The 25,211-nt window shown below is 37.2% G+C and overlaps 1 protein-coding gene across 3 annotated transcripts in view; it reads left to right on the forward strand.

The window, feature by feature from the left end:
* Positions 1 to 25,211, forward strand: part of ATRNL1 (attractin like 1) — a 429,854-nt gene that overhangs the window by 343,189 nt on the left and 61,454 nt on the right. The window contains exon 28 of one of the 3 annotated variants that reach the window (XM_088059555.1): positions 3,086 to 4,707. The exons of the other annotated variants lie outside the window; for them this stretch is intronic. Coding sequence (XP_087915681.1) covers positions 3,086 to 3,145 — 60 coding nt within the window. The 3' untranslated portion in view covers positions 3,146 to 4,707. Of the gene's footprint in view, positions 1 to 3,085; positions 4,708 to 25,211 lie in introns of those variants that run through there. 3 annotated transcript variants of the gene reach the window in all.

The following is a 25,211-nucleotide window of genomic DNA, read 5'->3' on the forward strand; positions in this document are numbered from 1 at the left end:
TCACAGCACAGTTCTCAGGAGATCCAACAGGCCACCAATTGCTTTAGTATGACATCACTGGCAAATATCACAAGGTAGTAAGTAATCACAGGATGGGCAGAGGGGGAGTGCAGGGAGCAGATGGATTGCTTCAATTATTTGGGCCCCTTGATGAAAAAGAACTTCAACTGCCATCAGCAATAACTGCACTGCTAGCTATGACATAATTTTAAAATCTGGTGTGGTTTAAGTATTTCAACAGCTGTAAAGCTCAGATTTGTCTTAGCACTGGCTTGACCCACAGCTTCCTCCAGTGCTGATGAGGGGAACACTGAGAAAATTGTTGGTCAGTGCTTTCAAGTACTTCACGGTATTTCACAGTTTGTTTTTACACTGCAGAGACACTGACCCAGCACAAAGCTTGTTGTTGGCACCTTTTGATTTTATTGTTTTTCAGGAGTCAGCTGGGGAAATCGAAGGACTCTTTCATATCAGTGCCAGGACAGAAACCAACAGCTTAGATCTAGTTATGAATAAATTTAGAATGGCCTCAGCATCCAAAAAATTATCCTTACTTGTGAGTTCTACTAGGTACAAGATCTGATAGGCCTGAAATTTGTTGCAAAAAAATTATTTAAGTGCTCTCTTAAATAACTCTCATTTTGCCTTCAGTCTTTCTTCAGCCTGTTGCTAACACAGTCTACTTTAATTTCTCTTTTTATGTTTATTTTGATGCTAAAACAAGCTTATGATTTTTGGTTTTACAATAAGATATGTGGTACCTTATATCACTATCCGCTTTCAGTTGGAAGATTCTTTTATTGACTCTGGTGCGCAGAAATCTAGTTTACACATTAAAAGCTAAAGAACAAAGGGCACTAAAGAATTAATAAACTTTGAACAAAGGGAGTTGTTTTTGCAAACCAAATCCCATTTGAGTTTTATTAGATTCAAAATCTGATATCTATTTTGGTTGAGCCTTGAAGGCAGAATAGAGTCAATAGGGAGCTTCTGTTTGAGCTAAAATGACTTGTTAACATCTTTCAAAAATTTAATGTTATAAAATATTTGATTTCTAAACCCTTCAGTGCCTTTAAATTCACCCCAGCACCTTTTTCCTCCCCATCATCTTGCTTTAACATAATGAGGGGTATTGATTACATTCCATTCAAAGAAAAAGTAATCATCATAAATATCCTTTATCTGACCTGTCTATTTCCAATTGCAGGGGAAATGGCTTCTAGTTTGAGATCAAGAAATTCCTTTTGATAGGAACAAATATCTCAAACTGATGCATAATTTTGTGCTTTTTCTCAATTTTCTACTGGTTTGAAATCTGCAAAGTACCAAACACTTTTCACTGCTGGTCATTCCCATCCAAAATTGTCTAGAAGTTACTGAGATAACCTTCCTGCCTGCTTTTGCATCTTTAGTGTAATGAGTGGCATTTTAATAGCATTCAAGTGGTCACTGCTTGAGATCAGCTTTTCTTTTTTTTCTTCCCTTCCTTTAATATTCTGACCAAACAGTGTTAACTCAGAATAATTCAAAATCAGGTATAGATTTGAGCTTTTACACAGTCTGCTCTTCTGTTCAGATCAGGTCTGTGTCTCCCTCTGTGAGTCAGAATGCTAATAGTTACACAGCTGCCTTGAAAATTGAAGATTTTAAAATATTATGGTTGAATTATACTTTTTCTCACTTGTGATTCACTTATCTAAGACAGGAACATGTTTCATGCTTTTCTTGCAACCATCAAAACTTAAAATTTGCTTTGGAGTGAGTTTTTTTATGGAAGTCCTTCAGAAGTTATACAGATACAGTAGTCATAAAATTAATTATTTCAAGTCTTGTAAAGAAATAGTGAAAACTGAAAGCACTGCTTTTGAGGAGAAAGTTTTGTGTTGTTTTGTTTATTTTTTTTAAAAATATGCTGAAGATTGTCTCTCCTCTCTAACTAGTCCTCTAGTTAGGTCTTTAGATTGTTAGAACAAGGCACAATTGACCCTTTATTCTAGAAACAGTTCATGACTGAGTCTGGCAGGGTGGTCCAATAGCAGAAGCTTGGTAATATCCAAAAAAGAAGAAATAAAACTGAAGTTACAGTGGCTTTAGGTGAAAGCGGGATAGGAAGAGAGCTGAAGAATAAAAAATAATAAAGCAAAGAACTGGAGGTGACTGTGAGGAATTAGGCTGAGAAGGGTCCTGAGATCCCAAATGGGCAGAAAGAGTCTGGAGACCAAAACAGAGCTGTGAGTGATGCAGAGAGGAAGGCCAAGACTAAAATCTTAAAGGGTCTTATGGAATTGAAAAGAAGAGTAGCAGGGAGAGGCTACCTAAAGAGAAAAACAAGAGAAGCTATTTGGACAGAAGGAAAAAGAAAGGGGTAAATAGATGACTGTAGGAAAATATTTTTTTTAAAAAAGGACAGAAATCATTGGAAAACTTCATATATATATATGAAAATAATTTAGAGGAAATGTGAGCTAGATGATGTGGAATAACAGTGGACAGGTTAAAGAATGGTATTTGTTTGAAACCAAGACTACCTTTTTTATTTTAGACAATCACAAGTTACAATTGCAGGGGTGTTTGCTTTGTGTTCCATGGCATTATCATGCCCCATTAAATAACTGCCTTGTTTCCTCCCAGAGAAAATTTTGCTTCTCCCTACACCAGTAAAGCAATTTAAGTGGTACAGAACCTCCTCGTGTTCCAGAGTTTTACATTCAAAGTACTTTGTACTTGTGTAATATACTGATAGGATCTTATATCACAATTCTTATCTCTGTAGAAATACTGTCCCAGGAAAGCTAACAGGCAGTCTTTTTAAACAGCTGTCAGGACAGGGGAAAAATATTGTGTTTATATGTGTGGTTTTCCAGAAAGCCTGTTTCACCTTGGGAATGTTTAGCTAGACAGTTGACCAAAACTAAACCTCCAAAAACCAGAGAAAAATGTTTCAGTGTGCTGTGGTTTTAATTGAAATATCTCTACATCCATTTTTCACCTTCGACACAATGCTCTCATACAGTGGTCCTAGAGATAAAGCCATTGAAGATTGTATTTGAAGGAATGAAGATAGTTTTTATTGGTGTTCTTTTAGGATCGGCCACAAGGACTGACTAATGCTCCCAAAGAAATACGTTTGGATGAAGATGACTGAACATGCAGATCCAAAGGCCTTTTAGGATATGGTGAACCTTTGGCCTTGGATGAAGAATGTTCTTGGATGAAAGAACTCCAGCTGAAAGACTTTGTCTTTGCCTTTTGCCTTGCAAAGATATGAAAGACAGAAAGGAAGCAAAGATTTGCAGCTGAATTCTTGCAGGGTGCAGTTAAGTGGCTGGCACTGGCACGCGGCCAGCCTGCCTCAGTACTGTGGAATGTCACGTGCTTGTACCCCTTACCAGTTTCCTGGGACTGCCCAAAAGCCTCACACACATTTATATATTTTTCTGCTTTCTGTTTGCAAGTTATATTAGCAAATTTTAATTACATAGTTTCTGCAATGATGTTAGCACCTCTGGGGTTTGTGTATGTCATGTGTAGCTCTAAAACGCAGAAAATACTTATTTATGCTTGGTTCATCAGATTATACCATGCTTGTACCTGCAACTGAACAGGCAGTTAACTAATAATCTTAGCTTTTCTTCATGGCTAATGACTTGCCTAAGTTTAAAATGGCAAGAGTTCAGTACCTGAGTCAATGAGCTGACATTCACAATGTGGTCAGCCACGGCTGCCTGGGCATTCAAACAGATTTCTTCCTTGAACCTCTGTGTTAAGTCAATAGAAGGATATCTTTGTACATTCAATACTTGAAACTTGATTATACATTTAATTATTTCACCTCTTGAAGTGTCCTTATTTTCACTTTATAATAAATTGCAGCTCTGTTAGACCAGTTATGTTTAATATCTCAGAATGACTTGAAGCACAGTGTTTGCTAAGGTTGACCTTCAAAGTGTGTCTGTATAAAGACACATTGCCTAACCACGTTGGTTACCTAAGTAATTCTGCTAAAGTGTAAAAAAACAATTACTGCATATAGAGAAATACAGTACCAAAGTTAAAGGGCTCACTTTGCCTTTGTCTCTCCTTGAATCAATCCATGTGGAGAGAGGTTTCATGATTTTCACTGTCCTGGGTAGTTATCTGCTGTTGTCATACCAAACCCAACATCACAGTAAATTTTGTGCCATCTGGGCTTGCTTGGTAGGTCTGCAAGAATTTTCAGTATCTCTGTTCTAAGTGTTACCCCAAGCCCATGTAGTCACCACAATTCTCAGAGGACAGACCTGAACTGAAACTCTTTCATCAAAAAGTGCATCCTCTTCCATGGTAGCTTAGTTGAGCCTAGACTTCCCAGATAAGGACATATTAATTCTCCTAAATATGCTCTGCCACTTAAAGTTTTTCTTCATCAGCTATTTTTTCCTTTCCCTCCCAGCTGGTCTAGCTTTAGAAATGCTGTTCTAGAAGATGTTTTTAGCCAAGGAGATTTTCCATACGATGATAGGGATAAATGCCTCTTAAAAACCATTTGCTTTTTACCTGAGGAACTGGGGAACAACAACCTGTCTTCAACTGGTGGCTTTGCTTGCTTTTCTCCTTGTGTCTCTTTCTCTCCCTCTCTTACCTGGCCTTAACTGTTCATACAAATTGTGCATGGCTACTGGAAATGTCAGCTACTGCAGGATCTCTGTGCAGGGCTGATTAATACGAAATAATTCCTGCTGAGGTTTATGTGTGTGTGTTTATGTCTGCAAATTGTTAACCTGAGCTGCTACCAAGTTGTAAAAATGCACTGAGACTATTGGAATGTGTGTATTTATAAAGAAAGCTAGAATGTGAGATCTCTAGGTGCTGGACAGTTGAACTCCATTGTTTATCATTGGTTATTAATGTACTGATGCTGTTTTGTTACCAACCAAATAAAAGAAACTCTTACCAATGCTTTGCTACTGAGTAGTGTGTATGGCAAAGAGGACCAGGGTATTTTCAAATACCAGAAGAAATGTCTGGTTTGACCAAAGCAATGTGTTTTCACAGTGATCATGCTCAAAACCAAGTCAGTCATGGATAAGCTTAAAATATCTCTGTGAATTTAACTTCTCCTGTCCATTTGCCACAATTAAAATTGTGAAGCATTTCTGATTTCGAACATTTCATCTATGTCAGATAATTTTTTTGTGTGGCTCTGCAGCTTTTCCTGAGATTGAGGCTTCCTCTGTTTATGGGCCAGCAGGGGAGTATTTGCTCTGTTTATAGAGCTATTTTCTATGTGGTTACAGTGAACACTTCGCTGAAGATCCCGAAGCAGAGAAGTTTTCTGCTCAGGTATGTGGCTTTCAGTCCAGCTTAGTGCTTTGTTCTTCTTATGCTGGAGCTACCATGCTCTGTTAAAGATGTGTTGCTGCTCCCAAGAGGTGAATAACAGTCAGAATTAGACCACAAGATGTTTTCTTTCTCATGTGCTTTCCAGATAATCCTCATATCCACTTTTTTCACCTTGTTTTATGCATCATTCGTACTGTTGTGTTGTCAAAACGGTGTTGTGTGCTCATCTCCTTGGTCACTTGTGTAGCTTTGTCTCACTTGGACAGAAATTCCCATGCTTATTTACTACTACTCTACATTTTTAAGAATACTGTAAATCCATGATATAATTCTGAAGGAACATTAGAAAGAGAATACCTAGATAATTTTGCATGTGAGGATTTCCCCTTGTATTTCCTGTTTGGTGGAGATCCTTAGAAGTTCTTTACTTCAATCAGCTCTGATAAGTCTATCTTCACATAGAAGGGACATGAGAAAAAGTCTTCTATTACATCCTCTTCTCTTTTTTAAAAAAAAATTGTTTTGTTTTGTTTGTTTATAGGGAGCAGGTACGTAAAGAATCTCCTTTTTGACTTCCTTTAAATCTGAACTTCTGCGTTTGACTCTTGGTTAGGAGATGATGCAATATGAGACTTACACATCTTTTATCTAAAAACATTGAGCCAACCTTAAATTTATATGGGGACTTTCTTTTTGTTCCTTTTTTTTTTTTTTCTGTTTGCTTTTGTTTCTCAAAGAAAAGCATAAGGGGTGACATATCTACTGAACACAGAGTAGATGTTTGGTATTGGAGATTCATTCATCATGAAGACAAAACATAACAAGATCTTGAAGCTGAGCCTGAAAGTCAGAGAATTTGATCAGGAAAGATGATGCACATTTTCAGAAGCCAAAGTATTTTATTATTGGAATACATCATTCAGGGAATATGATAGATTTTCCATTAGTGGAAGTCTTTGATCAAAACTGCATATCTTTCTAAAAGAGAAGCTGCCTCAAGAGTGAGCAGCTGAGCCTGATTCAGAAATTATTGAATGAAGGAGATTTGCCCTTTTCTTTATGCGGGATGAGTCAGATATGGGTACCATAATACCAACAAGTAGTAGTAGTTATTGTGTAAAAGTAAGATTTGACTTTTTCTACAGAGGTGGCACTTGGAAAAAAAAATTAAAATAGAGCCTAAAGCAACTGCACCTTGTGCTGCTGGCATCAGAGGATGTGTATGACAAATGGTGAAGTTAATTTTAAGGGCAACCTTGTGTGCATGTGATCTCAGTAATGTCTGATGAAGCAGACAGATGCCTTTGTGTAGGGAGAAGACTTGGATAAAATTTACAACAGCTTTTGCCTTCACAAGTCAGAATTGTGTGTTAACAGGGTGATGTTACTGTGAAATTTCTTTTTTTGGTGGCTGAAACAGTTACTCAGAAAGACTTGGGGGCTCCATGTCCTTTTCAGGCTGAAGGGTTTAACTGTGTCAGGAGAGGGACACAGCATTCATGACAATATCTGTGTTGTGGGTATGACACAGTCCCTCACTTGGCGCTGGGGCACTGTAGTTGCCAGTGGTCAGAAGCACAGCGTGAGAAAAAATCCTGGCAGACTGGAAATTAGGGCACCAACCTCTGCTGGCAAGCAGAGAGTAAGAGATTTTGCTTCTGGAACTATTTTTTTTAGGGGAGGTTTATTTTGAGGTTTTTTGTTGTTTTTTTTCTTTTGTTTCAGTATTTGGTGTGGAGGAAGTTGCTCCCCAGGCTTGGGCTGTGCTTTTTTCCAAAGTGACAGCTGAGGCCTACATCTGTGGCACCCATACTCCAAAAAAAGGCTAAATTGCCTGGATTTCAGCTGGATATGTTCACTGGATTCCCACTAAGTAGAATTCTGCTATCACATGATGCCTTAATGCTGGACAGAGCACTTTTGCAAATTATGGCTTTAAATTAGCCAAATTACAGAATCAATCTTGCAAACTGAGATGTCTTATGGATGTTGTGTGCAGTCATGGCCTTCCCATTGTAGCATCTTATTCTCCATAGTTCTTGTTACTGGACATAGTTAATGAGAATCTTTTCATACTACAGAGCCACCCTCATAAATTAGGCTATTTTCAAATTGTTGTGTTTTTTACAGGTATCTTCATATAATTTCCAGTTGTTTTCCACAATTTCAGAGATGGTCTAGAGGTGTTTTTCTGCTCTGGGTAGTAATTCTTTTTTGTTCCTGGAGGTATGTGATGGTCACTAATCTCCCAGATCTTACTTATCTTGTATCTGGCCTTTTTTTTTTATTATTATTTTTATTTTTATTTTTTTTCTTTCTCTTCTGTGTGTTTGTGTGTCTGACCTGTGCAAAGACAACTAAAACTGGAAAAGTCTTGCAACAATCAACCCTCTTTTGTCTTTCTGGAACAGAAAGCCTTTTCGGGCTTCAGAGATGAAGTTAGTATATTATAGGCTTTCCCTTAGGCCTCTCCTATGATTTAATTAATTAATGATTTAATTAATCCTCATTTAATTAATATCTTTGAGTTCATCTTTTAAGCAGTGCTGTTACTTACCTCACATCTCTTTAGCTTCACTTTTACAGCCTCAGTATTTAGAGAAGAGATATCAGAGAATTTACCAGGTTATAACTTTATTTGTAATTATCTCTTGTCCTACTAGATCTCTTTTCCTTCTTGGGGAAGCTGTAACCTGCTTTTCCTGTGTTTATTTTTATTTTGGAAGTCTGTTACTGTAAATGTGATCACATTAGGAACTTTTATTGATTCATGTTTGATACTCCTTCTGACAGGAGCAGCCACTATGCTTTCATGAGCTGCCATTGCTACGAGATGTGGGAGGAAGGGGAGAGAGGGAAAGAGCAAGAGGACCTGCAGGGGATAATTTTCCTTTGGGAGTTAGGGAAAGATTTTCCTTTATCACATTAACAGGTGTGTTTTGAGAGCCTGAGAGAGGCGGTTTGCTCCTGGAGAGTTTCTGCAGGTAAAGCATGAACAGTGAAAGGCTTTTGACACCAGGACCAAACACAGCAGCTCTGCTGGTCTCGTTTTTCCTTCCTTCTGTTGTCCCACGTGGTCCTGGCATGTCACAGCCAGCTTTGAAGGCAGAGCCTTTTAGGGCATATGAGACCAGGCTGCAGTTCTGGAATTGGTCTGTAATTCTTCTTTGTGTGCTGAGCTTCGTAAGAAGCCATGCTCCCTCCTCGTTATTGAAATGTCACATTTTGACACTTCTCCTTTGTATGAACTTTTCGTATTCTCTTGCTCTTCAACAATGCTTCAAAAATCCTTAAGGTCCCTTCCAACCCCTTAACATTCTGTGAATTCTTAGCTATGGTAAAATATGTGCTTCAGAGCCTTACAGCTGACTTCATGTTGTTCCTTCCAAGCAAGAAGGGTAAAGTGTAGCTTTTAAAAGAGCAGAAGTCAGACTTGAATATTGATTTTTTTAATTCCCCCAGGTACAGTTAGTGTTACCTGGAAGCTTTGTATGGGGCCTTGGAGGGCACTATGAAGTTAACATGCAAATTTGGGGAAAGCATGTGTCCACATAAATTCTATCCCAACTTTTCCATGGAAGTTTTTACCCAATTTTCAGGAATTGCTCTAGCAATTTAAGCATTACTTTTGAGTATTCTGAGGTGAGATGCCAGAGGAAGACCTTGTGTTATTTTATGCCTTAACTTTTATCTTAGTTTCTGCATAGCAGGATTTTTATAGACGTGAGTATGAAAACAAGTTGTGAAGTGCTTTAATAACCATGACTTAGCAGATGTTGCTTTTCTCCCCTCAAGAAAACCATCTTCAAAATTCATTGTTCAGACTGAAATGCAAACATTTTTGTTACTCTTATTTTTTCCCATTTTTCTCCTTCATCCTCTCACCCCCACCTCACCCCCCAAGATTTCATTGCCTTCTCACAAGAATATTTACTTTGTGAAAGTATCCTCATGAAGAGAGGCTAGAAGTGGTAGTCAAGTGATCGGCTTCATTTTGTTCCAAGTCATACACAATTTAGTTTTCAGATAACACAAGAAAAACCCCAAACAAGCCCAAAATGCAATATAAGTTGTCAAAAAGCTGACACTCTAAATACCAGAAAATATTAACATCTATTGTCAAGAAAAATACAAAGTATGAATCACTCCATCTCCGTGACACATTTCAAAACTGCTACACACAGCACAAACTATAGTGTTTGATGCTATCAGAGATAATAGTACTTGAGAGTTTCTCTCTGAGCACCCAGCCTTGCTACTAAAATGGTTCAATTGTCTTGGCATACACTCTAGAGCTGCAGAAAAAAAATTACAAAGATTTTCTGAGGTCATCTTTGCTAAAAATGAAAGCTGATAAAGAATTATTGTTAATAAATTCATCAGAGGGGGGATAGTTTCATGGGTTTTGTATTACATTCTTATTGTAAAACAAAAGTTATATCTACTTTTAAAATATTGATTTATTTTCTTGCTACCTTGCAGACCATTTCTAATCTGATATGCCCTTTCTTATCATTTCAGTTATGTCCTACACAATCCTGTATTTTAATTCCTTCTGTTGTCAGGCTCCTGATAGGCACATCAGGAATGATTCCTGTGCTCAGCAGCCATGTCAGTCCTAAACTGAGGAGTCAGAAATATGTCAAGGAAGGCTAAAATATAAAATTCTTGCCTGTCTCAAAAACTTACGAGGCATTTTCCTCCTTTAGCAAGGCCATCACCTTTGATTTTTCTTGCATTGCCCCGAGCTGGGAGTCTCCTGTGCTTTGAGCAGGGGCAGAAACAGCTTCAGGGACAACTGGAGGAGATAAAAGTCTTTCTCTAAGTGTCCCCTTGCAGTCAGAACCTTGTTTCAGTTCCAGGGAGAGGAGTGAGAGAAAGGTATCCAGAGTGGTTCCTCCCACTCTGTGTTCCTATATATTCTGGAACAGAACAGTTCTATTTGGCAATACTAAAGGAAAAAAAAAAAATTAGTTGTAAAGATCTGTGTGGGGAAACCGCTGTTATTTCCAGGGAAAACTATGCAAAAGAGAAATAAGCACAACACTGGAAATTTTAAATTATATAGGGGGGTGGTGGGAGGAGATTTGTTTATTTTCCTTGAACTCTGTCAGGCTCGGTGCTGTGATCTCTGGGATTTAACTTGCAAAAAAAAAAAAAAAAAGAAAAATCCTCATTTTGGTGTGTATTTGGGGTTTTTTATGTGGTGTTTGTGGTTAGGTTTTTTGGGGATTATTTTAGGGTATTTTTGATGGAGTTTTTGTGCTTTGGTGTTTGTTTTTTTTTTTCCAAGGGGGATGTGTTGTTTGACTTGTTTTGTTAAAGGAAAAAAAAATCACAATTCATTTTACCTCTAGGGAAATTCAGACATAGTAGTAGGGAAAGCATTGTGACATTAATCCTATATTTATGCTATTTATTATTCATATAGAAGAAAGAAATGTAATTTCTAGTTTTAGCGCTGACTTTTACCCTAACTGCAGGTGTACAGTTCCTGCCTCTGCAATGAAAAGTTAGACAGAAGAATCTCTGGGAAGGGTGGTTGTAAAATCCCTGTGGTTACTAAATGTTGAAATGGAGCAGGTAGCAAGAGGGAGGAGAGGGTATACAACATCATAAGGCCTGTTATAAATATGTTATCCTACCTGAAAATAAGAGAAATTATTTGTAAATCAGAAGAGAGAACACAGATCCTTACCTAGGTTGCCTGGCATACATCTTTGAGGATGGAAGGGTAATTGTAAAAGCACTTTCAAAATAGAAGGGCATGCTTCCTATGTCTCTGGTGTTAACTGCAGTATTAAAAAACACAAAAAAGTTTTATAAATTATGTTCTGTTTAGATTGTTTTCATTATTACAATGTCCCAATTGCCTCCAGCTGTTCATTAAGGAGTGCAAATAGTGTGCAACTTGTTCTTTTGACCCTGCAGATGTAAAGCCTCTGTAAAAGGATGGCAAGGAACTGATTCTGTTCAGTTTTGCATTTTCACCATCAGGATTGCATCCCTTTTATCCAGTCTGCCTGTACAGAATTCTAGGAGTCAAGGGACCTCCAAGGGCCATTAGAGACAGAATTACAAAGAGCCCAGCTGAGTGTGCAATTACTACAAAGCCTTTTTTCTTAAACTGGTTAACTTGAAGACATTTGGTGTGGGTATAATTAAAGTAGAATGGGAGGCAATACAATTATTTTTTCTGGTTTTAGAAAGAGGGGTCTGATGAGAGATTACTTTTGTCCAGTAAGATCTACTTTAGTTCCTTTCTTTAGTGAAAGAGCAGAGGATGGTGCTACAATTAAATCCAGAGACATTAAAAGGCCAAATCCCACTTTTTTTAAGGAGGAAAAATGCATATTGGATGTGATGGTGCAATACAGTAAAATAACTTCCAGAGACAATTAATGTAAGTACTGCTGTTGGAGAGAGGTGAATGATGTAGGTTGAAAATTATGGTTGAGAATGTGCAATCTGCAACAAGGCAGTGCTAAAGAACATTAAAGTGGCCCGTTGATATGGTCTGATTTCTACCATGACTTTATGTTATTTTTAAAACTTCTTTTTGGCAGAAGGCAAGGTTGTGCAAAGTGCTGATGATATAAGCAGCGTGTTGGATGATATAGCCTGAAAATGAATACACTAAAAAGTTTTCAAATCAAATGCAGTTGTGTCCAGGAGGAAGCAATTTGCATCAGAAGTGTTCTGTAGCTTGCTGCACTGGCTTGGCAGCCCACACTCCCTCTGCTCTGTGTTATCTCATTATCATTATTATTTGGGAGCCAGAGTCAAACACTTACATTGGGTAATAGTTATGACTACTTGACACAATGTCAGTAAAATGCATTTTTTAATGTAATTAGAATTTTGACAGGAAAGAGAGGAAGAGGCAGAAAATGAGAAATTAGTTATTTCCTGTACCTCTGTCATTGCACACATTAAGCTTCACTGGTGCATTTTGCATGATCTCATGGCAGCCCCTTCACAGTAGCCTGATCACTGTCAGATTTAAAGACAGGATGAGCCAAACAAGGGATGATGAGTTAGAAATGTTGCTGGTTAAAACAGTAGACCTTTTAGACTTTCTAAATCACATGAGGTCTGAGACAGAATACTGTAATTCTGATCTTGCTGGGGATCTGGGGTTTTGAAAATAGAAATTTTAAATAAAACTTCCCTAAATTCTCAGGTACAAATTTGCACTCGTTATCCTGGACTCTCTGTAGAACAACAGTGAAACTTTATTATCAAAGGAAGTCAGTGCAATTCGTATAAGGATTTAGGTTCATAGTAAAATAAAGTGTGTTGTGTTTCTTCCTTTCCTCTTTCAGAAAAAAAGAGGTCATTTTCTCCTTTAAAAGAAAGATTAATTCTTAAAGTCTTTAATATGGAGGTCAGATTTCAGAGGTCAATGATCTCTGCATACAGGCAGACATCTGCTACCAGACCTCCGTCTGGGACAGATACTGGTGAGGTTAATGTCACTAGGACAAAAATAAAAGAAAAAAAATCTAGTTTTTCCTGTGTCATCTTGGAAAGAGCCATTCATTAAGAAGTGGCGTGTCTGCTTATAAGAATCAAATAATAAATAAGGTTTTCAGCTAAGTACATTTATTCAGCATTACTCACGGCACTGTCTAAATCTTCTCATAGGATTTTAAAAAATCAGATAAATGTATCAATTCTTTCTCTTCTTGCTCTTTCATATCTTTTTCTCTGCATAATTTGATAAACTGTTATTCTCAATTTGGATTGAGTTATACAATTGCAATTCCAAGTGAAATCAGAATTCCCAAGGGACAAATGTGTGGTAAGAAGAGTCCTTACCCTGACATGTTTATTTTGTAGTTGATCAGAAGTGGGGAAGGAAATGGAAACACGCAGAGGTGATGTTACTTAACAGGGGTCACAGAACAAGTAAGTGGCAGAGCAGAGATTTCTCCCAGCAAGATTTCCTGAGATGATCCAATCATGTGGGGTTGAACTCAGCAGCCTGGGATCTCTCCCTCTGCTTCAGGTAGAAATCTGATAAAAGAAAACAAGTCTGCTCAGAACAAAGCACTGACTCAGACTGAGTAAATAAGAGTGCATTCCCTCTCTTGTTTCTCTGTTCCTCCATTTTTCTTTTTCTTTTTCTTTGTAAGAGTCACATATTGCTTCCAGATATAGAATTGCTCCAATCATATTTTAAGTTCCAAAATGATTATGATAGGTTATTTCTAATTCTTGACTGGCACCTCTTGGGATTTGAAGTACTTAATAATAGCCTTATGATACCACTGCCACCTTAGTTATCTTCTAAGATCACTGAAATTAGTATAAAACCCTTCCCTGTTCTTTCCTCCCAGGCTTTTGGCAAAGGTTGTACCAAATTACAACTAATATTATAGTACCCTTTTTGTGTGGTCCTTCCCCAAGTTTGAATCACAAAAAAAAATCCACTTAATTTGCATATTTTATTGGAAGCTGAAATTGAACCTGGATTTTGATAGCAAGTACTTTGGTCAATATTGCATCTTGCTAATGATCTCTCTGTTCAAGTGTGTGCTTTGTTCTTTGAGCTAATGCTGCAATCAATATGTGTGAACTTGTCCATTATCTATTTGTACTGTATTATTCAAACTTAAATGCTGGGTTCTCTCTGCTAATCTAAACACAACTCAGTAACCCTGCACTGTTCAGTAATCTCCTTTTCCTAACTCATGTCACTCTCTTTTAATCAGATAGTCTGATTCACCCTCTTCCTCTGACATTTCAAATCCCTGGCAGCGTGCTATGTTTAGACAGTGTCATGGCATTTTCTGCTGATGACGATAGAAACGTGTGGGTTTTTTGGTGTCTCATGTTAACAGATGTGTATGGCTAGATAGTAATCAGGTTAATTAGAATGAAGTGAAATAAATCTCAGCTTGAAAGGATCGTATTCCACTGGAGCTGCTGTTGTGGCAGATACAGCAGGTGAAGGGTTGAAAAGTCTCTGAAATGTGGGTTGTGCCGACCTAAAGCGCAGCATTTCATCTCCCAGCTGACAGCAGCCCAGGCTTCAAACAAAACCAAGCTGCTTTTCTGGTTAGTCATAGCTCTTCGTACACTGGGGAAAAATCATGCTTAAGACTGCAGTGACTCAATCCAGAAAGTTTTGCTTGGACTTGCCCCTTCATGTAGTGATTTCTGCAAACATATTGATCTGGTCACCCTAAATCCATCAAACCTTAATAAAGTATGGATGCTACTAATCAGGTGATGAGTACAGATTTGTCCTACTTAAGAAGGTAGTGCAATATTGAAACACACTATTCCCTGAATTCTTACACCCTATTCTCCCAAAAGAACGTTTTTTAAAAAAATGAGGGGAAAAGTTCAATAGCTGTAGTGTTTTTTTCCAAATGCTAAAAATTGCCCTTATCACTTGTTCAAAGATTAAGCCTATAGTGATGAAAAAGACTTGGGGAAAAAAATAAATTTTATTTTTTCAGTGTTCTTACAAGATTTACCAGTAAAATTTATATGGTTGATAATATTAATGGTATGAAATACATGGGGAAAGGAGTAAGATTAAGAAATGTACACATTTTGAAAAAATGTACAAGTATATAAAATGAGCCAGGTTGGATGTTTGATGAAACATCAAACATATGGTGACAGTTTCTGCCACTGGTTATTTTATAAAGCAGGGAACTGCAGAGAAGCATCTGTTACCACAGTTTTCAAACAGAGGGACTGTGTATATCTTTTGATGTATCCTGTATTAGAACAGCACTCTCAGAAGGGTCACTGGGACTCACAAAAGTACTCCATGGAACTTTTTGTATAGATTTCACTTTGCACACCAAGAATCATGCATTTTTAAATAAGTGGACTCTCCTCTGGGCATGGAGGTTATGGAACAATTCTGTGGAATTGCTGTAAGATGTAATATATATATATTTATATATATGGTCTGTGTTCACATGAGACTTTGATGTGAGAGAAACAGTAGCTAATGCATGCTCAAGTCAATGGCAACTCATTTTTATAGCTGTTGCCAGAGGTGCTTATGTGTGTATGTGGATGGTAAAGGAAAATATATGTTGTGACTGGAAATGACCATCTACTAGAGCACAACTGTTATCAAGGATCCAAAAGCCTCTCTGATTTCTCTTACAAAGCTCCATCTTTTTGCCTGTTCATTATATGTGTGTTACTTATTTTTTTTTTTTTTTAATTAATTGCTTTCAGTCAGAAAGTGAAGTAAATTAGCAGGTATTTGCACCATAGGTAGAACAAAGCATCTGCACAACTCTATGGAAACCCCTCAACAAAATTACTGAAACTTCCTAGCACTGCACTGACATAAGTACACCATCCAACAGACATAACTGACAGCTCTATAATTTTACTTTCCAACATAATGTTCTTGGAACCTCATAAAAATTCAAATTGAATTCTTGCTAACAAATCCACAGTGCTATATGTAGTTATATTCTCAATTGCCAGCGAGAATTTCCTTTTGAGGCCGATTTCAAAGTAGATGGAAAGAGGGTCAAATATCATTTAATCTTGATAAATTGTCAAAAAAAAATAGGAAAATTGTCATTATAAATTGGATAGATACATTTCATGCTGTACTTTGAAATTCTTACTTGTTGTCTCAAGATCAGTGATCTGCAAGTCACTGGAAAATGTGTTGAGTAGAGATTCTTATACTGGTGGAAGCAAATGAAAACCCAGTAATATTTCATAATAGTGACATAAGGGGGGAATAATTAACTGTATCTTGTCATATGGGAATACCTTATAATCTAACCAGAAACCAAACATAATCATATTAATCTATATGAGATGTTTATAAGCTGTCAGAAATTAAGTCATAGGAGAATAATACTACTTCATAAATCAGTAAATGAGATCAGTTAAATAAAGTGCTAAGATTTTTGTAAGGGCACATGGAATACACTGTGCTCTTTCTTGGCTTGCACCTTATTTTTTTTTAATCCCCCTTTTAGGATTTTTCTTTACTGCTTGAATGTTTAGAAGGAGGAATATATAAAATGTAGAATTTATGAGAGCTTCTGACATTTATGGTATTTTTGATTAACACTTTTATTAGTCTTGTCTGAAATATAATTCATTATTTCAGCTTTTCTTTGTAGTTCTCTAAAAAGCTGCCATGATCATCAAATAGATCAGGGCATGTAATAAAAGCCATACTGCTGGTAGTAGAACATACTGTCATATAACCATTAAGACTGTTCTAAGAGCCAAAATGTTGGAACTGAAAGTATTTTTAATGACTTGAAATTGCTTGAAGTGCTTTCTCTGAGTTGAAGGGTGCTGATTTATTTATCTAGTGTACTTACCTAAATTAATTTGGATAGAACTACTTTGGTTTTAATCCTCTTACAAGTGAAATTTATGGTAATATTTTTTGATGGCATATTATATAATGTCTGAAGGAAAGAGTTAAATAGTACTGGGCTGAGCATTGTCATTAAATAAGAAAATGTGAACAAACTGTCTGAAAAAGTGTTAAGGAGTGCATCTTACCTGGATTACAGTAATAATTTTCAGAAGTGACCTAGCAGGAAATGCAAATGTCAGTGCTATCTTGTCTCAATCTACTTTTAATTAGTGTTTTAGCACAGCGAGTCAGTAACTCAAGTACATAAGCAGCTGTTTCAAGTAATTGTGTATCATATACAGGTGAAATTGTTCCAACTTCCTCTTTCTTTAGCACACTTACTGAGAGGAAGATTTTATGATTTCAGAAAGAGATCTCTCTTCATTTCTCCACATTCTCTTCTAACGTCCCAGGCCAATGAAACTTTCCAGTTCTTGTGCCACTTGCAGCTGAAGGTTATTATGGCAGGCTGTGCCTAATTTATTCCCCTACTTCAATGTGTCAGCATTATACAATCTCTGCTGGAACAGCAGGACCTGGGAACTGCAGAAAACTGAACAATGCCACAGAGTTCTGGAGGTATGTGGTGAGTTTCCCTTGCTCTGAGCAAATAGTGAGAGGAATCACTTTGGCCTCCTGGTTTTCTTCGTTGGTAGAGTTGAGGGGTTTTTTAGATCAAGGAAGATAAAGAGCTGATATATTAAAAAGTCTCTCCCTGGTAGGGAAGTAGTGGTTATTTTTCCTGCGACAGACCTAGTCTTCCAGAGAAAACTGAGACAAGATGCTTAAGAGGTTGGAGATATATATCCTGCTTACATAAAATTGAACTCGCCAGCCTGTTAATCACATACTCTGTAGGAAAAGAATGATTTCCCAGAAAAGCCATATATTTTATTAAACTGACTAATGTATTTCTGAAATGAAAAACCAGGCCAGCTTTCAGGGGAAACAAGACCTCTCAAAATCTGAAAAAAGAAATTACAGTCTTCCGGTTAAAGGCAGGTCATAAACAAGTTTGATTAGTAGAACATAAATGGTTGGTTTTGGTGAAACTAGCTCCTATGAGCAAAAATGCAGACTAGCTAAGGAATGAGCAGTTCTTTTCTTCCATATAAAGTAATTTACAGTGATTTTTACACTAAAGTACCACCAGCAGAAATGGGGTGCCATAGCATGTGCTGCCGAGAGGGGTATATTAACCTCCAAACTAGAATTCAACACTGGCATTAAAATAGGTTTTCAAAAGTATCCAAAGGCCCTTAGGGCCTGAATATGTTTGGCAGGGAAGAGGGGAACTGAAGCTCAGGTGCAGTAGAGCAAAAGTGTCTGTTAGAAAAAATAGAATTCATTTAAGGGCCTTGTTTACTGTGCTATTTGAAGAATTCAGTGTATCTACTGCTCAGTAAAAGAGCTTTTTCATTGAAGACAATAAGCTAAAAGGCACTATAAATTATGAGATTTACTGATGCACAACATGATTGTTTGTACCCACTTGAGGAGAAGAAAAGAGAAGGGGGGTAACTGTCCTCATATGTGGAAAGCAGCAGCAAATCTGGAAAGCAGTCCTTCAGCACTCAACCCTTCTCATAGTCACTCACATTGTGTGTAGGCAAGTTGATGGAATAGATTTTAAACCTCGACAAGAAAACTTGTTCATAATACAATTCTATTTGTTGCTTTGGGTTTCTATTCAGTGGTTTAGAGGTTGTTGGCATTTGTGGGTTTTTTTGATTTAAGGTAGTAGTTAACAAAACTTGGATGCTGGCTAGTCCTAACCTTTGTTCTTTATTGTTATGAGTAGTCTTTAATCCCCCTTTTTTTTTTCCCTTGTTGCCATGAACTCTGCTCTGGTGTAGTTTGTTCAGTGTGGTGTGTGTGGCTGCCTGGAAGAGTGGCAGCCGCCTGGGCTGTGTTTGCACGGGGGTTCAGCGCAGACCCCTGGTTGCTGCGGGAATGGGCAGATGGAGGTGCCAGAGACAGGGCTGGGCACGGGCTCCTGCTTCCTTGGGACAAAAAGCCCCCAAGGCCCTGTGGCTGAGGAAGAGGAGCACAAGCTGGCAGCTCTTTCTGAGCAGGAGAAATGCTCCAAAGCCAGTGCTGCTTCGGTGGCAAGTGCAGGGGGTTTGCCTCGCACCTGCCGCACAGTCCCTTGCCAGTAATTTTACTCCTCTGAGGAAATGAAGAGGAAATTGCTCCTGTGAGGAAATGAGGAATGCTTTCTCTGCAGCACCAAAGCTTTCCCCTTCCCAAGGTGTAAGATGTGACACTGAGGGCAAGGCTCAGCCTCTGAAGGCAGAGCACAGCACACATCACTTGCTGTGTAGCTTTGAACAATCATGGCAAGCTCCTCTCGTGACACAAGTATCTTGTTTGGAGTATAAAAGCAGATATGAGAGCAAAACAACCTAAATATTTACTGTTAAGTCAAAGGTGAATTCTAGTCCATCTATAATAAGCAATTTAATTTAATCTGTCATAAAATCCTATCTTTTATGGCATTTCTCTTTCCTTGGCATTGCTTTTCAGTTAGAGGCTCCTGTCCATCAATTTGCCTGAGTGAAGAGGGGACTCAGTTCCTTCATAGGATACAAACTGATATGTTTACAAGTATTCTCTGAAATGTACATATTCACAGATGAAATTCATCAATATTTCTTACTTCCTCTTGCATTTATAACACCAGTTGTTCCCCACCTTTAAACATGCCATAAGCTTTTTATATATTTAATTCCATTCAGAATCTAAAAAATATTTGACATAGCTGTGGAACCGATTATTGTCCTCATTTCCAAAAAAATCACTTTAATAATAGCCTGTTCACTTTTAAGAAAAGGCTCACTTTAAAGGAATAGGCTTGTTATAACCTAAGTTTATGTGCATTTTTCCCAGCATGCTACCTACTGACTTAACATTCAATACCAACTGCAACTATAATTATGCTGTAAGATCTTCAGGTATCGGGAACACTTAAAAGTTTCTCACACCAGTGAATTTTAAGCTTTGCTAACTACTGTACGTTGTCAACAAAATCAGTAGTGCACCTTCTTTTTTTATTAATTGCAGGGAAATTATCTGCATATGGGAGAATTCTGCATAAAGGAGAATTACCCAGCTCTTAGACAACAATAACATAACTTTGGTATGTTTTGAAGGAGTTCACTCATTCAAAGGAAATGGTCAAGAGCTGTTTGGGCTTTTTTTCACTTTGAGATTTTTTTGAAAAATTTCTTAAAGGAAAGATATATCTTAATACTTAAATTTTGTAGAATGACTGATGAAGTTGGAACTTCATTTCAAAAAGCACTAGGGTTTGTTTGACTCTGTATTTTTAGTATCCAGAGTTACTGAACCAGACTTTACTTAATTAATAACTATAGGATGTGAGGCAGTTCCAGTGCTGCTTTTTCTATTAACTTGCAATTTCCTCTAGGAAATGAATAAACTGGGGGTTGTGGGGGAGGGGGAGGCATGGCTGCTGAGAATAAATGTGGCACCACCGTACATTGCCAAATTCATTTGAACAAGTTAAAAACCATGGGTTATGAATTGAGTAAGTTCAGTTCTGCAGCTCATGGAACACGTTTTGTAGGGAGCACAAAAGCAGAATTTCCAAGATGAATAAGGACTGAGATTAGAATAGCCAAGAGGTCATTTGTAAATGTTCATTGAAAGAGTACTCCCATATTAAAATTCACTTGGTAGTTTATCAGTATTAAAGCCACATGTACATACAATGTTGAGACATTTAAAATTTCAATTATAATTCACTTTTTTTTCAGTGTAAACCCTATTGTTTTTATTGAATTTGTATTTTGTCACTGAAAGCAGCATCTGGAATGCTCCAGGTGATAACAATTTTGTAAGGCTTGGGCTAGACAAGAGTTACCTTTGTTTGGAGCTGAAAATTTTCCAGGGAAGTGTAAAAATGCTGGAGCCTGTGGCTATTTCCTGAAAGTTGTGTTAGATCTGGAGGGGCTGAACCTTTCCAAACATTTTCCACATGGCTGAAGAAGGACAATACTTGGTGCTATTTAATGAATAACTTAGCCACAGTTTTACCCATTAAATTCAGGATACTGATGTTTTTATTCTGTGTTTTAAATGCTTTAATTTCAGGAGGCTATAACTTATTTATAAGAAGTTTTGTAGTTAAGTCATTTGATTGTAGGGATTCTTAATTGAAATATCTTGTTTTCAATGATTAGTCGTTAAGAATATCACTAAAGCAGTGATGATATGTATTTCACCACCTCAAACACTGTAAAATTTTCTGGTTTTCTCAAATACTTCAGGATATACATTTCTTCATAGTGTTGATAATTTTCAGTATATTTGAATAGAAGAGACCATACTTCTGTTCCTATACGAACACCTATTGAATGTGTACAGTGAGTTTTCCACAAATGCTACTTATTGTCTATTATTTATAGTGCACATTCAGTAAATATGATTGTTGAAACCAAAGGAATTAGGCAGCTATCAGAAATAAGATTTAAGATTATATTAATCTCACATTTGCTCCAGTAGTTAATTGAATGCTATTGCAATCCTGTTCTGCAAACCCCCACCTACAAAATAAGTTGTTTTTATCTATGTGTAAACACAAGGCAATAAGAATCTTCCATGGTATAAACCACAGTGTGAGTCTCAGTGTAGTTTCTCATTTAACCTGTGCTCTTTGAGGAATCATCCCTGCTCCCCATTTTTTGTTATTAGACACTTAGGGTCAGTGCCTGTGTTTATAACATCATAGGTTCATCAGTATGTGGATGCCACTTTAACACATTTCTCTTTTGTTTCATTTAAGCTGTGTATAAGTATCTAGTCGTGTACCTGAAATTATTCCTTGTTCTTGATTAACATGTGCTCGTGAGTTCATCTGAGTGTGTCTTGTTATTAAGCTGCTTTATTAAACTCACCTTTTAATTTCCTGAGTTAATTAAAGATTTCTGTTATTTTTACAATCTCCCTGGTTGTGTGATGGCAAGTGGAGTATGTTTTACTTTTTGCTTTCTTGCAATTTATCATGCTGTCAATGGAGCTGTTGAACTTTTACTTTCTGTTTAGGTATTAGTAATGAGTGACTGAAACAAATGATGTTATAATAGCTAACATGTATTTGTAAATGATACTAAAGTGCTATCTTTATTTCAAGCTGAGCATAGACATTGAAAAAAAAGTGACATTCCATCATTTTAGTCTTTGTCAAGAATACAGTATAATAGTGTTGGTTTAAATCTAATTTTCCTTAGTCATAAAGAGCTAACTTCATTTTTTTATGGCTGTTCTTGTAATAAGTAATTACATATATTTTAGTTTACATCATATTTCTGTGTTCTTCTTTTATTATGGGCCAGTGGAAGAGCATCCCTTACTCCCAGCTTTTTGGGCTGTGTGATGCGGCTTCTTAAAATTTTGGATACTTGGAGTTTTTAGAGAAATCATTGAAACCAAATGTAGACAAAAAAAAATAAAAAAAACCATATAATCATTTAGTCTTAATTCTTCAAAATTGAAAAAAGAAAAATTAAGCATGTAAAAATCTTTCCCAAATCATTTTGTGCTGCAGAGATGTTGATGGTGAAGGCTTTGGATGCCTGTGTGCCCTGGAAGTTACAGAACCCTGGTACCAAAACCCAAGGAACTAGAAATACATACTGTGTAAAATCCTTCTTATTTATCAAATGCAACCCAGACAGGAAAATATTGAATTTTTGATGAAAAATATAAATGAAATTATAAAATCTGAGAATTTTACAGTTCTTTATTTTTCAGCCTAATCCTGTTCCATGTGCTCTGGGTCACTGCTTGAGAAGGATCCCACTGTGGTCCCTTTCAACTTGGCCCATTCTGTGATTATGCAGTTGAATTAACAGAAAGTGGTTTTATATTCAAGGATTTTTTTTTAAAAAAAAGCTTCTCTACGAGGAAAAATTTCAGATTTCTAAATTACGTTTTTTTCTTAAATGTATCATGCATTTAGAGTGGGTAATTTTGTGATGTCATTTAGTTCTATGCTTTCTTCAGCAGGACTTGCATAAGCTGTGACATTCAGGAATAATGTGGCCTTCCTAAAGTGATATTCATTGAATGTTTTCATCTTTTCTGTGTGTGTGAGCAAGAGTTTGGGAGGACTTGCATTACTCACAAATGAGCAATATATGAGTTATAGATCACACCAAACAATCAATAAAAGCTCTGTAGATCACATTGCCATACATTATGCATATGGTACATGTTTCACAGCAGAAAAAAATGGAAATTAGAGACTGTGGTATGGGTTTACTTCTTGTATTCTTATATTATAAAGCAAATTCCTTCATTCTTATCAGCCTAAACATAAAGACCTGAAGGTGTATCTTAGTGGAATGCTGTGAATCTCCCAATTTAGGTTTTTAATTAAAACCTTTTAATTTCCAGCTCCTAGGACCATTAGGTAGGAGGCCCAAAAGTGCTCACTGGTGCTAAGTGAAATATCAAGTGTATATACCATGGGCTTTTAGATAGGCTCCAGATCTTTAAAACTGAGAAGTGCCTTGATGTTTAGAGCTGGGAAAAACTGTTACCAAAGATATTGAAGTATCTTTAAAATCAGTCTATGTCTCCCAAAGAGGAGGTTTTTTTGTCCTCCACGTTTGGAACAGGTGAACAGAGGTGCAGTGGGTTATATCTGACACAAAGCTGTGATGATGGTCTGGGGCAGGTACAGGAGAGTTAATTTAATCATCTGCATGTACATGGTAATGGGAAGGAAAGACGTGATAGATGCAATACTGAAGAGCTCTGGTAACATGTTTTTAGATGATTTTATGAGTTTACTTTCAGAGGAATCTGGAAAATTGCAAAGACAAGATGTCTCATGTTACACAATCTGTTGCAATCAATATGAAATGGATGTGCTGTAACAAATCTGGATCTGGAGGGAGATCACTGAATCAGAGCAACATAGAGCTGCAGAAAAATGTTAGATCCCTGATTTGTGCCTCTGATTTCTCCCTTCATAATTTTTTTGTTTTCAGCCTTTGGTGATTAGCAAGTTCATTTTATGTCTTTATTTTCTTTTCAACTAATAACGATCCTTCTCAGCTCCTAAAAACTATGTAATCGGGACCTAATTAGATACAAGTGCCATTCATAAAACAGTTCTATCAATTGGAGAATTAAAGACAAAATAAAGTTCTTTGAACATGAGAGTCACAATGATCCCTTGCTGAAATGTTGATGGAAAGCATAAAACAGTACCACTGAAATACTAAATCAAAATGAGTATCTGCCTCTAAAGTCATGTGTGCCAAGTTACGTGGATTCTGTCATGCTTCCTGCTCAACAGGACATGCTGTGGAAAAGCAGCCACTTGCATGTGTTTTGTGCAAATGGTCCAGTATTTGTGGTCATCACACAAAATCCTTTTAGGTGTGGATTAACAGCAATGTAGGTAATACCTGTAATTTATAGTAAGGTACTGAACAGAAGAGGGAAGGATGAGAAATAGATATGACGGCAGGTCTGGAAGTGCCTCAGAGTAGCTGTAATCCCTTCCATGTGATTGAGTGGCACCCTTGATGGGCTTCTGTGTGGTAAAAATGAATAATGCCTCCTGACACACGTCAGTGAGTTATCTGCTTGTAAGAACAGAGAAGATGGTTTCCTTTTGTGCTAGAAATTGCTCCTAAGCATGGACAATAACAGTGTCTGTCTCTGTCACGGCTATGAGCAGCCCATAAGAAAAGAGCTACAGGGTGTGCATCAAGTCTTTGTGAGCAGATGTGGTCCATAACAGCATGTTGGGAATGGGATAGATATAAATATAGAGTGCTTTAAGTATATAATGCCAAATATATTATAAGATAAAAGGCTGCCCTTATTGCACTGGCACGTGAAGTATCCATGTGCTCCCTAGGAGGTTGTGAGAGACCAGATTTATCAGGGAGCTTAGTTACCCTTCCTGAAGCTGGTGAGAGACTCCTGTGATCACTGCAGAGTATACAGAGTGCTACAGCATGAGGCCAGGGAGATGTGAGCTTTGAAAACAGTTTTAAAGGAGACTGATATTGATTAAAAAATCAAAAATATGAAAGAATTTTCTAATGGCCCATTGGTGTTCTGGAAAACCAGGATCTTGGGAAATGCGCAGAATAATGTGCCTTTATTTCTGAGTGAAGGGGAAACCCCTCTTTTTTTATCTGTGGAAGTAATTTTCTTTTAAAAGACTGTCTCTCATGACTTTCATAATAGGAAATGTATGGTCTTCTCTATCCTGGCCTCTTACAGCTCTGGATTACACAACTCTTAGTGCTGCTAAAGCACCTGACACCTCCTGGGAGCAACAGACACCTGCAATTTTTAAAGGTTTCTCATAATAACAATGACTCAATTAGAGAGAATTCGGTGATCTGCAATCTCGACTGTGAGTCACTTGTCTTTTTCCAATTACTTTCTGTATACTGAGAGAAGTCAAATATTTACAGCAGGGCTGAGAGGTAGCAGGGGGCCCTCACCAGCCTTTGCTACCTCA

Source organism: Pseudopodoces humilis, chromosome 9 (genome assembly GCF_049639895.1).
Source record: "Pseudopodoces humilis isolate 2021_Gansu_Grassland_sample_001 chromosome 9, ASM4963989v1, whole genome shotgun sequence".
Lineage (NCBI taxonomy): Eukaryota > Metazoa > Chordata > Aves > Passeriformes > Paridae > Pseudopodoces > Pseudopodoces humilis.